General features: G+C 41.2%; 1 protein-coding gene across 1 annotated transcript; it reads left to right on the top strand.

Annotated features, from left to right (window-relative positions):
- Positions 1 to 1,920: 1,920 nt before the first annotated feature.
- hoxa1a (homeobox A1a) lies at positions 1,921 to 9,484 on the top strand. The gene is made up of 2 exons (XM_026929366.3): positions 1,921 to 2,980; positions 3,164 to 9,484. The coding sequence occupies exons 1-2, from the start codon at positions 2,353 to 2,355 to the stop codon at positions 3,514 to 3,516; spliced, it is 981 nt and encodes a 326-aa protein (XP_026785167.1). The 5' UTR covers positions 1,921 to 2,352; the 3' UTR covers positions 3,517 to 9,484.
- The last annotated feature ends 5,540 nt before the right edge of the window (positions 9,485 to 15,024 follow it).

The following is a 15,024-nucleotide window of genomic DNA, read 5'->3' as shown; positions in this document are numbered from 1 at the left end:
GACCCCTCAACTTGCAATTTCAACTCGTCAACTTAGGGCAGTCTTCTCAACTACCAGGCCCTTCCCCGTTTATGGAGTGACGTCAAATCAACATGGCCGCTCACACTGTGAACGTCCCTCTTCTCAAATTAGTTTATAGCAATATTAGCTTTAGATAAATTAATATACAGACACGGTACTTGGTTAAATCTATAATACTGACTAAACTAATCACTGTTTTGAGAAGGTAATCATCAACGTTAGAGTTATTACTCACTCTACACAGTTACTCTAAGGAAGGAAGTATTTAGCATTGTGCACAGCGCACGAGCTGCGCGCTGTATGGAACAACGGATCAAAAATATTAAATAATGCTTCGTTTGTTTGTACAGAAATATGGTAGAAATACGGTTTTATTTTGGAGTTCAGTAAGGCAGTGTTTTGGTCGGGTTAAAACCGAATAGTGCATCTCCCATTCGTATAATAATGAGCTTCGCATTTGTTCCGTACCACGGTTGCCAGGTTCCGCCTATAATATCCGTACTATCGCAGACGTATACTGCAAATCAGAAAAACGGAAAACTGTTAACTTGTTCCCCTGAAAAGACTGAGAAAAGAAGAAAAATGAGGCAGACTTTTCCTATGTCCGATCATTCTGGGCTATATTCAAGTCATTTTGTGCGGTTTTGTAGTTGTGGTTACGGTGAGGATTTTCCTGAAATCTGGAAACCTAAATCCCGTCAACGTTTCACACACAGTATACATCATTATATATATAATGTACATATACACCTATATATATATACACACACACACACACACACATATCATATTTCAATAGCAGGATTTAAATAATCTTCCTCAAATCCATCAACATATTCTGATATTGTATAAAGAGAGAAATTAACTATATATTAAAATGTTGGCCTGAGAAACATTTTTGTACAGCAATATTTTCCAAATTCATTATCCTATTTTTTAAAAATAATTACTGTATGAAATGATTAAATAAAAATCACAATAAAAAACACTAAAATGTAAGTAACATTTCATACTTTATTTCTTCCAATAGCCGCATAAAACACATATTTAAAAAACAACAACAAAATAAACATCGACATCATTCACTAAAGTTATCTGAACACAGTACACAAAAAACAGTAAAACTCTGGCCATAAACTAGGCCAGTTACAAAAAAAGGTCTGTGACGCTGTCATTATCTGTTGTATTTTATCTCTTTTCTATCAGACTGCATGTCGACCATTGTTAATTGCGGAGGTATTGTTTTTCTTTGCAATAATGCTTTTATACTCATAGCATAATTTAGTTATAAGTTGTCCAGCTAGACTCAAAAAGCGGCTCTCTCGTTCGCTGCCGTATCGCTATATCTTCAGTCGACTGTTATTTCAAATAAACCCCACCTTTATTAGGTCGCTTTTTTGAATATCCACTTGGTCAACATGCAACTCCATTCTGCATGAAAATAAACAACCACCTCTTCATGCTTACTACCAGGGGGCGCAGTATGGCGGGTCGTATATTTGCAGTAAGAACCTTTAACTTTACTCGTTATAACATTAAATAAACAAGTTTTTTCAACGGGACCTTCTACATTACACTGGGCCAACTGTATTTTTTTTAATTAGATTTTATTAAGATGCCTACTGAAGATGTGACACTAGTAAGTTGTCATTTTCATAGCCTAATTTAACTATGTGAGCACGAATTATTTAAAAGATGTGAACACAATATATGTTCCGAGACACTAAGAAATTAAAAGGTTTTTTTGTGTGTGTATTTTGAAGACGTAGAAATGTCGACTCAACAACCGTCTATACCCAATACCCAATACCGTCAATAACCAATACGCACAGAAATTTCTTCCTATCAGTAATTCAGTTAGACTGCCCGTTCACTGTAAACATGATACAGTTACTTATTTATTTGCATGTAACTTGTCTTACCTGACACTGGCATAGTTCACTATAGCTCCCATACATGTGGGTACGGATCCTGGCTTCCACTTATCCGTGCAGGACAGTATCTCTACCTTCTAACACTATTGTTTCATCGGTCAGCGAGTAGGAATCAGTGACGTGCTTACGTCATTATGATCGACACGAGGTCGGAATTAGCATAGCTTCACTCTTTAACGACTACCTGTCATCACAAGGCGAGTGGAACTCAACACCCAGCAAAGCCAACTGGCTGACCTGGCTCACGTGACTGTCACTGCTCATTCATATCACTTCTGTGCAGCCTCCCTCATAACTCCGCTGATTGAAGCCGGCGAAAGGCTGGCGGTTGGACCGCGGTTGTGGCAATATACAATTTCAGCATGACAGTAGGAGAGACGCTGGAGACAATGCCAGAATGAATACATTCTTAGATTACTCAGTGATGAGCGGCGGCGACGGGGGTGGCGGGGGTTCGTGCTCTGTCAGTGCATTCCACGCAGATCACGGAACTTTCCAGTCGTGTTCCGTCACGGTAAATAATTGCAACGGCAGCGAGCGGTTTTTGACTAGCAGAGCGTCACCGGACTCTGTTTCAAATCATTCACATAAAGCCGGCTCTTACCAATCCTCCGGTCCACTGTCAATTGCCTATGGTGCCCATTCAACTTACGGGGCTCAAACTTTTTGCACCAGTTATAATCACTACACCGTCAACCAGGATCCTGACTCCACTGCAGGTTTAAGTCAGTGCGGTCAGCTAGTTTACTCTGGAAATACTGTCGAGCCCCATCATCGCCATCACCATTTTCGACAGGGTTACACCGGCAGCAATGTTCGCTTACCTGGGCAACTTCAGTTTGCAGCTGCTACATATGGTCACGGTCAGGATCAGGCAAATTTGACGTTGCTGACAGGTTGCTCAAATCCTCTCTCTTCTCTGCATGCGTCACATCACAACGCGTGCTGTTCATCTCTATCAGATGTTGTGTCAACGGCGCAGACGTTTGACTGGATGAAAGTTAAGCGGAACCCACCAAAAACAGGTGACTGGCCGGAGTCTTGCTACCAAACTTACTAGCTTGAAACTGATGTAAAGCTAAGAATATTAAAAGCGAGCTAACAATGTTTATCTTTAAAGTTCAAGAAAAGACAACGTGCCTGTTTAGTAGTACTGCCAATGCTGAAGATTCCTGAATTGCTGTCTTTTATTCGTGTTTCTTCCTCAGGAAAAATAGGAGAGTATGGCTATGGCGGGCAGCCCAACACTGTTCGAACCAATTTTACCACCAAACAGCTGACAGAGCTAGAGAAGGAGTTTCACTTCAACAAGTATTTGACGCGCGCCAGGCGTGTAGAGATAGCTGCTGCCCTCCAGCTGAATGAGACTCAGGTGAAGATTTGGTTTCAGAATCGTCGCATGAAACAGAAGAAGCGCGAAAAAGAGGGTCTACTGCCCAAAACTGAGTCGGCACCAGGGGACGGCCCAGAAAAGGCTGAAGTTTCATCCGAGCTTTCTTTCTCTGCACCGTCAACGCCATCTCCCGGCTCCTCTGCGACTGATCCTTACTCCTCGGGCTAATGGCCTGTTACCGAGTTATGCTAATTGGATAAGAAGTACCGCACTATAGATCCATAGTTGTGGTGGACCTATGTAACTGGGCCTGCCCATTAGGCACATCACTAAAAATAATGCACTATTTATGGGACTTGACAATTCAGTGTGTTAGGTTATTGTAAGACAGTAGGCAGTCAAGTTAAAGAATTAATTTAAGTAAGTGGCTATGCATTTTCGGACACAATAATTACAATTGCTACGTTAATGCAAATGTCTTTGCTGGGTCTAGACTACAGCACGCCTACCTCGTGTAGCCTAGAAAAGGACGAACGATATGAAAGTGTAACTGCTAGTCTAAACACAAAGAAAATGGTGCTGTCGGGGAACCTTGTCTGGCTGAAAACAAACCTGCATTATGCTACCTCGTCTTATCAGCCTCTGTTACCCGGGCTGTTTCTGGTGTCATAGTTTTGCTTTTTAGTATGAATCCTGCATGACACTCATGTAGCCAGGGACGCGGAAGAGCCTTTTTTCATTGGGGATACTGGTATTTTATGCACCATACAGGTGGCGTGCGATATGACGCCACACGGGGTTAAATGATCGAATCAGAATGTGTTGATTAATTTTCTATAACAGCACAACTCTGACAATAGTTACAACTAAGTATATGATATACGTTTATAACAATACGCGGGTTGTAAGGCGTTATCATTCATATAGTAACAACTCATTTACATAAGCCAATAATAAACGGACAAACGTGTTGTTTAACAAAGAAAAGTGTATAATCGTTGATATGGTGAAGTCGTCTGTAAGGAGACATTTATTTAACGTTTATGGAAGGTGTCTCAGCACCTTTAACTGTCAACAGTTTCCGGATAGGGAGGATCCACTATCTACCTTTTCTTTCACTTGAAGGTAATGAGACAAAAACGCAGCTTCTCGTGTTAATGAGATGTCAGAAAGCGCGAACTCCTGTGTCCTGACGTCTCGCGGACGTTTCATTAAATAAATTAATTAAATAAATGTTGTCCATTAATAAATTAAAAATGGTAATTTTGGCAAATCACGTGGTATAAAGGAATATTATCTGATATACAAACTAAAAAACTACTCAAAATACTCAGCTTTAAAATTTGTGTATTTCTTTATTTGTTTATCTAATTTATTATTATTATTATTATTATTATTATTATTATTATTAGCAGTTGCAGCTGCAGCTGCAGATAAAGGAATCCTGAACCCTCAGCAGCCCTGTTTCCCGTATCCTTGCAGCTTACTTAACCAGTCGAGCTGAGTTTTATCAGTCGAGGATTGTGGCTTTATGTTATATTTACTGATGAACTGTAATCATATTCAGGAATATGAGTCAATATATACACGAAATAAACTTCTTTTATTTTATTGTATTATGGCATCTTTGTACCATTCTCTTTACCAGTATGTCCTAACGGCGTTATTAAACAGAATCTAGTCTAGATAAAATTAAGCAACATTTAAATACATCAGCGAATCTCACATTTTAATATCGTTCCCATATTCCCACGTTCCCAGTTTCTCAGAGTAATCTGATAATAGACTACGTTTTCATGGCATCTTTAATGGTTTCTTTAATGCATCGATTAGCTTGTCAATACTGTCACCACCAGGAGGAACGTGCTCCCCAGCTCTAGTGGATCTCGTCCCAGCTGAGGAATATTGGCATACTGTGACTTCTTCATTCGAGAGAGAGAGAGAGAGAGAGAGAGAGAGGCGAAAGGCATCTGCGCTCGGCATTTTATAGCGCATTTCCTCGCACGCTTCTGTGGTACATAAAATGGCTTTACATAAGGCATTAATAATTACGCAAGAATAAAAATTCAAAACTGGTAAGATTATGAGATGCCTCTGTTTTGTGCACTTCTACTGGCAAAAATATGTTTAAAAATGAAATCGGTCATATAACCATCGTTCTGTTTATCGAGTGTTCTAACTATCGTGTTGTAAACACTGTTGGTTCGTAAATAATAAGCTTAATATTGTACGTGATTGGATATATTCAATTAGGTCTCAAATACTCATATGGTTATGGAAAAGGCATTTTAGCATATTTCACGAATCTGCCACGAATTACATTTCCTCTTAAATTTGGCTAGATTGTTGGTACATCAGTAAAACTCACACACTTGGCTTATTTTATTTAGCTCACTGGGTTTGCACACGACAGTGCACTCCCAGTGCCTCTCCCAAGCACGGATAAAATTGGGGAGGGTTGCGTCAAGGAGGGCATCGGGCATAAAAACTGCGGACCAATGATCCACTGTGGCGATCAGAAGAAGAACAACAACATACTCTATTGACAGATAATTTGGCTTCTTTCTAGAAATAAATGCATAAAATTATGCTAAATTTTCTGCAAATAGAACAAGACTATTTTCTGCAAATATAACAAGCCTGAAATTAGTAAATAAAAAAAAGAAAAGAAAAAAAAGAAAGATTTGATAATATTATATTTGGTTTCTTGTAATCTTATAATAGGAAATGTCAGTTCAGTGACTTTGACTGTGGCATGGTTGTTGGTTGAAGTTACTCAGAAACTGCTGATCTTCTTGGATTTTCCCTATTAATAGTCTCTATATTGTATATAAAGAATGTGCAAAAAAAAACAACCCCAACCTCCAATTCTTCAGGCAGAAATGCCTTAATGAAAAGAAGTCAGAAGAGAATGGCCAGACTAGTTTGAAATGTTAAAATGCACGTGGCACTGCCATGTTTCTCTCTCATACACTGAAAGACACAGCAAGTTTGTTTTAATGGCAGTGTGACAACAATATGCCAAGAAGAGCAATAATGCACCTGCTAATGCTCCCAAAATAGCCAAGTGTACCTGGGCAAGACTAGCATGATTAGCTTGGCAGTGGAAATGTTGGCAAAGAGGATTATGGGATTATTGCCTTGGGTGGAAGAGTGCTAAGCCTATAAGATTAAATGATGAAAACATGTACTGTAAATGTAGCTAAGGGGAGTTAATCCATATGTTCAGTTTATGGTTTCACATCGCATCCCCAGTTCACTGAAAAGAGCTTCGGTCCTGTATTGCTCCAGTAGAAAACTTTGACAGAGCTAATGTGGGGTGTGAGATCACATGCTGGTCCACATATTGTCATGCCCATTGTCTCAGCACCCCCTCCATAACCATCGCTTCAACATCCATAGAGAGCCCTGAACCTCAAGTCCATGTAGAAATTCCCCCAGAAATCATGAGCTCCAAGATGCATTCAGCAATGCCAAGGCCAGTGGGCTTCCACCACATCATCCCCATCAAGCTCCTTGTAGGAACCACACCCCCTTGCAACCGGATCTACCCCCTTTCTGCCAAAGAAACCCAAGCCATGGAAGAGAACATTAAGGGGGCTCTCTAACAAGGGGTACATACACCCATCCATGTCACTGGTCTCTGTGAGCGAGGTAGCCTAAGCCCATGCATAGATTGCAGAGGTTTGAAGCAAGTCATAGTCAAGTATTGTTATCCTCTACCACTGGTACCAGCAGCCCTTGAACAACTGCGTGAAGCCAAAATGTTCACCAAGCTTGACCTGCGTAGCACTTACAACCTGGTCCGAATACACGGAGGGGACAAGTGGAAAACAATCTTCAGCACCACCTCCGGCCACTTAGAGTATTGTGTAATGCAGTATTGGCTATCTTCAGTGCCAGCTGTGTTCCAATGCCTCGTCAATGACGTGCTGTGGACATGTTATGAAAATTCGTCATTGCCTATATCGATGAAATCTTGATATATTCCCCTTATCAAGCCACCCACATCCAGCATGTCAAGCAAGTACTGTCCCAGCTCCTCACGAATCAGCTATATGTCAAAGGAGAGAAATGCGAGTTCAATGTGCATAAGGTCTCTCCACCCGTTCATTATCTGTACTCAGCACAAGAACCTTAAGTATATCAAAACAGCCAAGAGACTGAACTCTCCCCAGGCAATCTGGTGCTATTCTTTGCACATTTCAATTTCACCTGGGTGCAGTTCTTTGCACATTTCAGTGTCAGGGCTGACTCATTGTCATGTCATTGTCATGACTCATTGCCCGCGCCACCTCACAAAACCACAGAAAAATGTATCCTCCCCTGATCACATTTCATAGGAGCTCTAACCTGGGACCTTGACCGAGAAATTGAGAATGTGATGGAGGGAAGAATGCCTAGACAATTCCCAGACGGGAAAAACTTTCTGCCATTGGCCCTTCAGGGAAACTAATCACCTTGGCTCACACCTTCCCTGCCACAGGTCACCCCAGCACTCACGGAACACTACAGTTACTCCAAGGCAAATAGCGGTGGCCTACCATGCTACTTGACATCTACAAGTTCATCTCATCATGTTCCATTTGTGCTCAGGCCAAACTACCTTGCACCCTGCCAGCAGGCAAACTTATGCCATTAACCACAATTCAATTACCTTGGTCACACCTGGAAATTGACTTTATCACTGACTTGCCACAAAGATTCTGGTAATCACTGACCGCTTTTCCAAGTCCATCCAACATACTTCTTCCCGGCTTGCCCTCAGCTTTTGAAATGGCAGAGTTAATGTTCAATCATGTCTTCAGGTACTTTTGCATCTCGAGGACATCATCAGTGACTGGGGGTGAGGCTTCATGGAGAAACTGGGGGTTTTGGGAAGCCTGATCATGGGGTATCACCCCCAAGACAATGGTCAACTCAAACAGGCCAATCAGAAGGCCAATCAGCTGCTTCCTGGAACCATCTGTGACAACAACCAAGAGGACTGGGCACAATTTATCCCCTGGCCAAATATGTGCATAATTCCCTGAGACACTCAGTGATGAAAATAGCACCATTCCAGTGTGTCCTAGGATATCAGCCGCCCCATTCCCCTGGAACGCGAACCTCACTGACTCCTCAGCGGTGGACAGCTGGTTCCACTGTAGTGAGCAAGTGCGGGAACAGGCCCACCCACAAGTAGAACAAACTTCTAAGAAATTCACAGACAGACATTGAGGGTAGACACCCGTCTATGAGCCATTTGAGTGGGGGTGACTTTCTACCAGGGATCTGCACCTCACAGAGAGCTGCAGGAAGCCGACTCACCACTACATCAGCCCCTTTAAGATCTTGCAATGTATCAACCTTGTCACCTACAAGCTGAAATGGCCATGCCATAGCTGCATAGCCACCTCCTTCCACATCTCTTGCCTCAAGCCAGTCAAGCTAGGACCCCTCACAGAAGGCATTCCCCCCACCCCCCACAACATGCCTTGACATTGAAGGAGAACCAGCATACATCATGAAAGAAATCTTGGACTCATGACACAGAGAGGGTAAGCTTCAGTATCTCATAGACTGGGAGGGCTACGGACCCGCCACCTGAATCGTCCAGCTCCATGGCCCAGGAAGAGGCCAAGGAAGATGCTTGCTCCCAGAGGTAGTGCTTCAGGGGGGAGGCTCTGTCATGGATATGCCGATGAATCAGCTTCGGTGGAATCAGCGTCGAATCACAACTCCCAGAATACAGCTCAACCTACAAACATGGTCGTGTATCACTAATATATCACCAGTCATTATCAAGCCTTTTGATTGTGTATTACTTCCTGGTTTTTGACATTGTTTCTGGCTTCCTCAAATTGCTCTTTCCTTACCCAGTTTATTTTGTTTGCTGATCACCTGACCTTTGCCTGCATCTTGACCCTGATCTTGAATCTCGTTCTTGTTTTGATTGTTTGGATAAATAAAAGCCTCTTGACCTGCACTTGCGTCCTCGCTGCATGCCTGACAATAACTAGCATTGGTCTTGTCCTTCAGTGTGAAATTTGTGGATAAGTGCCAAGATACACTTAGGACAAGGCTTTATTTAAGTAAACAATATTAATTACATTTAACTGCTTAATTGAAGTAATTCAGTTTAATTGCTTAATTTGAGTTTGTCATAATTTTATGTGGCTCTGAAAATCTTCAAATTATAGTTGGCTGTGTCTATATTTGCTGAGGTCTCTCATGGTCAACCTACCTAATAGTGTAAAAAAATGTTAGAGACAGTTGAGATTTCTTTGAGGGATCCTATAGCTCATTGACTGTAAATGACAAAACACAGACACATTTGTTTGAAATTACTGGCATATAAATCAAAGAAGACTATCTACTTGCTTATTGGTAACTCCACATTGGTAACAAGGCAGTTTTGAGAATCTTGAAGCTCTTCCTCTAGATTTTTATATAGAAAAAAATAGAATGAAATACTTGGCAAAGTAATTGTGTTACATTCTGTCATATACTGTAAGTTATTTCTACACACATTGTTTTCAAAACAGTATGCTTTATAGATTCATTTATATTATTACAATAGCGAAAGAGCATTAGGGTCTAAATGCAACATCCATAAGATAGGTGCACTCCATTTTGTTCTAAGGAATCTGTCCCCCAAGATCAATTCTGTTGTATAGAACTTTCAGTTAGTATCACTTTTATATTCATATTCACATTGACTAAATCATATTCACTAATATCAATACAAGACAATATGGGCTTGACCCTATTGATCTTGAATCAAAACTCCAGAAAGTCACGGTCTGATGATTAACTTTATGTGATGATATTACAGATAACTAGACACAACTTGGGGGTACATTTGGTTCTTATCACAAAATCATTAAAATAGCAGTTACTTTTGTTGACAGATACTCAAATTGTATAAAGTGAAGACAACCCAAAAGTCATCCTCCATGACAAAAAACTTTTTGAAATACTCTATAAGTAATTGCAGTCAGAACTGCTTCCCTCTTCAGTATGTGGTGTTAGAAGAATTTCTACTCTTAACAGCATACAGTTCTTCCATGTTTGTAATAATTATTCTTTTGACATTATAAGCAATGTTCTTTTTATTTATTTTTACCCCATTTTCTCACAATTTGGTCATTTGCCAATTACCACCAACTAGCTAGCTCCCCTTATCACATGACAGCTGGCAGCCAAGGAGGGTGAAGGCTCACAGAAGTCCAGACTTGGTTAGTGTTGCTATGATTAACAGGGGAGAATAATGGTACCCTTCCCATCCAGAGGGCGCTGCCAATTTTACTCTCTTGGACTCCCGGAGATTAGGGTATTGCTGCAGCCATGGAGGAACTGTCCCAGAAGGCTGCATGATATTGCACATGGGTATGTATTTATGTTTTCTTATGTCCTGGCCTCTGTTTACCTTAAAATTATGAACATATATTTATTCTGATCTTCTGGCCACTGTTTACCTACAAATTATTCCAAATATTTCCCTTTTGGTAAATCAGTAGAAAACAAAACCCCTGGGTGGGTCTTCAGCTAAAATGGAAATAGAATGTGATTTCTTTTTTTTCTAATTAATAAGGACTATACCCTTACCAGTCACTTTAACAGGAACACCTGTACACCTGTTCATTTATGCAGTTATCTAATCAGCCTATCATGTGGCAGCAGCACAACACAAAATTATGCAGATTCAGGTCAAGAGCTTCAGTTAATGTTCAAACATCAGAATGGGGAAAAGTATGATCTCTGTGAATTTAACCGTGGCATGGTTGTTGGTGCCAGATGGGCTGGTTTGCGTATTTTAGAAAATGCTGATCTCTTGGGATTTTCATACACAACAGTCTCTAGAGTTTACACAGAATGGTGAGAAAAACAAGAAACATCCTGTGAGTGGACTGTCTGCAGGCTGAACCACCTTGTTAATGAGAGAGGTCCAGTGAGACTGGTTTGAGCTGACAGGAAGTCTATAGTAACTCAAATAAGCAGTTTTTACAACCATTTTCTGAGCAGAAGAACATTTGCTTGTAGTATAGCACTCAGTCTTTTTGGGTAACAATGCAGTGCATCTTGATTTGGCAATTGTATTCCACTCTTCCTTTCAAAAATGCTCCAGAGCTGTCAGTTTGGGAGGGGAGCTCCATTGCACAGCCCTCTTCAAGTCACTCCACTGGTTTTCAATAGGATTAGGCCTTTGGCTATGACTGGGCCATTCCAAAACATTGATCTTTTTCTGAAGCCATGCCTTTGTTGATTTGGATTTGTGCTTTGGGTTGTTATCATGCTGGAATTTTTCTTCATCTTCAGCTGTCTAACAGACGCCTGCAGGTTTTGTGCCAAAATAGATTGTTGTTTGGAGCTATCCATGATTCCCTCTATTATGACTAGAGCCCCAGCTGAAGAGAAGCAGAAACATAGCATGATGCTGCCACTACCGTGGGTATGGAGTTCTTTTGGTGATAAACTGTCTTGTTCTGTGCTAAACATATCTTATAGAATTATGCCCAGAAAAGTTCCACTTTGGTCTCATCAGACCGTAAAATATGTGGCCACATGTTTTGGGGTGGGATTGTTGCTGTCGGTCTCCTTGATAAGTTTCCTTGATCTATTTTAGAGGGGTTTTTGGTAATTTCACTGTGGTGCCCCAGTTTCTCCACTTGGTAATGATGTCCACAGTGTTCCATGGTACATCAACAGGTGTATGATAATTACTTTTGAACATGATTTTGCATTTAATTCTGAGCACAGTCACTTGCCCCATTTTAAAAGAGTATGCACACTTGTGCAGCCAAGTTATTTTTAAGTTTGTTTCTTTTTCTTTTTTTGCCTAAAACATTTCTATTCGTTTTTCGTTTTGCAGAATTTTGTTGGTTGCTATTGCAAACCCATATCAAATAGAAGCACACATTAACATGAGAACAGTGATACATTTCCATATCTTTACATTATATTTACAACCTAAGAAACTTATATATTATTAAAAATAAACATATCCCAAACATTAATTGAATCACTTTGCATAGAAAGCTGTCTAAAGAAAATCCCCAGGTTAACACAGAGCTCAGTTTACTTCAAGGGTTTGCCTTGTCTTTGATCTGCTTTGTCAGTCCTGAACACCATACTGCCTCTTGAGCTCTAGCTAAACACTTGATAATTCCCTGGTGTATTTACTCCAGGGTTATATCTTGCATGCTAACTGGAATCACTATTCTCTCATGCCCTTCATTAGAAGCCTAGCCACCATTAGCATACCATCTGTGTTGCCATTAGTGTTTGAGATGTGGGACAGACTTTGTTTTTTTTCTCCACCCAGTGTGCAGAAGAGAGAGCAATAGTCTACAAACTTCATCCTCAGATAGTGTGATTATAAATAATTTCTCTTCTAAAAGTGTATACTATATAGTCAAAAAGTGCAACTGTGTAAACAGGAACTTACAAGCTTATGAGCAACTTATAAGTATGAGCATCAGAGTGATTTCACTTCATTATAGCTTTAACATTACATCTATTTTATTGAACTGAATGTAACCCAGCTCACCCAGTGAGCCCAACCAGGTATACTTTCATGTTTAACTGAAACCAGCAGTCCAAATCAGTGTATAACAGAAACTTTACACAGCAGTTTTATTGACCTTCACAAAAAACTTCAGCATTCAGATAATAATGGGTATATGGAAAAAAAGAAAACAAAAAAGAAAAGAACAAACCCAGGCAGTACACTGAGGTACAGATGGAGTGAGAAAGAAATGATTCAAAGAAAAGAAGGGGGGGGGGGTGGAGAGAGAGAGAGAAAGAGAGAGAGAGAGAGCGAGAGAGAGACTGACCTTTAAAGTCATAGTTCTTTATTTTAACCATTCATGGTGTGTCCACCATTTTTACATCAAATAAAAGGCATTTTAAATACCTACAAAAATAAATAAATAAATAAATAGATAAAAAATAGTTAAATACATAAATAAAAAGATAAATACACAAGTGTAATGATTAAAACACAGTAATAATTTGGTTTAAACTCAATTAAAACCTTTTCATCCAAACTCCAGTGCAAAGACAAGTTCATCATTTAAAACATAACACACTGCTTCCCTATAATACCAAGTTTGCTTGAACTTTCTAGGTCCCTCATGCATTTGTTATAGCAATATATATAGGCATGCATCTCTCTCTCCCCCTCAGGCTTCTCCAGCCACTCCTTTGTCACTCTCTACCACTGATTAGACAACTTCCTCAACTGCATCCTCACATCCTGGCCCCTCCCTCCGCCTCGTCACACTCTGCAGCCAGATTCAGGCCTCCGGCCTGACGTATGCCTCTTCCTCCCCTTTCGGGAAGAGCGTTGCTGCCCTCTCAGCTACGTCCTTCGGCTGGCCGGTCCCGCATCCTGGGAGCAAAAGGAGAGATGAGAGTAGGAAGAGGGGGGAGAGAAGGAGCAAGCAGGAGAGACATAAGAGGGAGAGAGAGAAAAAAGAAAAATCTGGTTCACCGGTCCCCAGACACACTGTCGACGACGGGCACTGGCACAGTACCTTCTGGCGGATGGCTACGGCTCCTTCCCTTGTCAGGCAGACAGCAGCTGCACCTCAGCCTCCCAGCCGATGGCAGCAGGTCCCCCATCCCCAGGCAAACGGCAGCCACTCCTTTCCTTTTTAGGAGGACAGCAGCGACTCCTCCATCCTCCAGCAACTGCTCCAGCACCACAATTCCGAGGAGTGCCGCGATCCTCCCACTGCCACCAAGGAATTGTGGTGCTCTAGCAGCACAATTCCTCCATGCTGAGATCCTCCCGCTGCAGCCCTGGGTTTCGGCACCAATGTAACAAACTTTGTGGATGGACAAGGAGAAGGCGGGAATTGAGTGAACTCCAACGTAAAGTTTAATCACAAACAGAACTCAAAAATAACATAAACTACAAAAGAAACACAAACATAAAATATGCATGCATCTCTCTCTCCCGCCTCTCCAGCAGGTCCTTTATCACTCTCTCCCACTGATTAGACAACTCAGTGCCAGGCGTGCATCCTCACAGCCTGGCCTGTCCCTTGTCCTCATCACAGGTATATAGCAGGCCACACAGAGAGCAGTCCTGTCTAACACCCCTATACACTTTAAAAGGTGCACATAAACCACCATTAACTTTCAGTACACTTTTCACTGTCACTGTACAAAAGCTTGATCATGACTATGAACCCTGAGTTCGAACTTGTCTAACGAACCCCGAACTTGTCTAACGCCCTCCACAAATATTCATGTTCAACCTGGTCAAAAGCATTTTCCTGGTCCATAAGTAAAAGACCAAGTTCAAGCCCAATAGCCTGGAGACCTCCAAACTATCCCAAATTAAATATATGTTTTTGAAGAGTGATCTGCCAGGCACACAGTACATCTGGTCAAAGTGAATAATTTGCTCTATTACCTTCCCTAGTCTTATTGCTAATGCTTTTGAGACAATCTTACAGTCTGTACAGCGTAACGATACTGGGACATAGTTCCTCAAGTCAGTAAGATCTCCTTTCTTTGATAACAGGGTCAGGACTGCTCTACGGCAGGTTGCCTTCCTTCAGGCTATCCTGTAGCACATCTAGAAAGTCCTACCAACCAGAAAACCTTATAGAACTCCACTGAGAGCCCGTCGATGCCAGGTGACTGCCCACTCTCCATGCCACTGAGTGCAGCCTCTAGCTCATCTAATGTCAACTACTTATCAAACTCATTTGCTGACTTCTTGCTTAGTTTGGCTAGCTT

The sequence above is a fragment of the Pangasianodon hypophthalmus genome, chromosome 23, assembly GCF_027358585.1.
Source record: "Pangasianodon hypophthalmus isolate fPanHyp1 chromosome 23, fPanHyp1.pri, whole genome shotgun sequence".
In the NCBI taxonomy this organism is placed as follows: domain Eukaryota; kingdom Metazoa; phylum Chordata; class Actinopteri; order Siluriformes; family Pangasiidae; genus Pangasianodon; species Pangasianodon hypophthalmus.
This window is presented reverse-complemented; position numbering and strand designations above follow the sequence as displayed.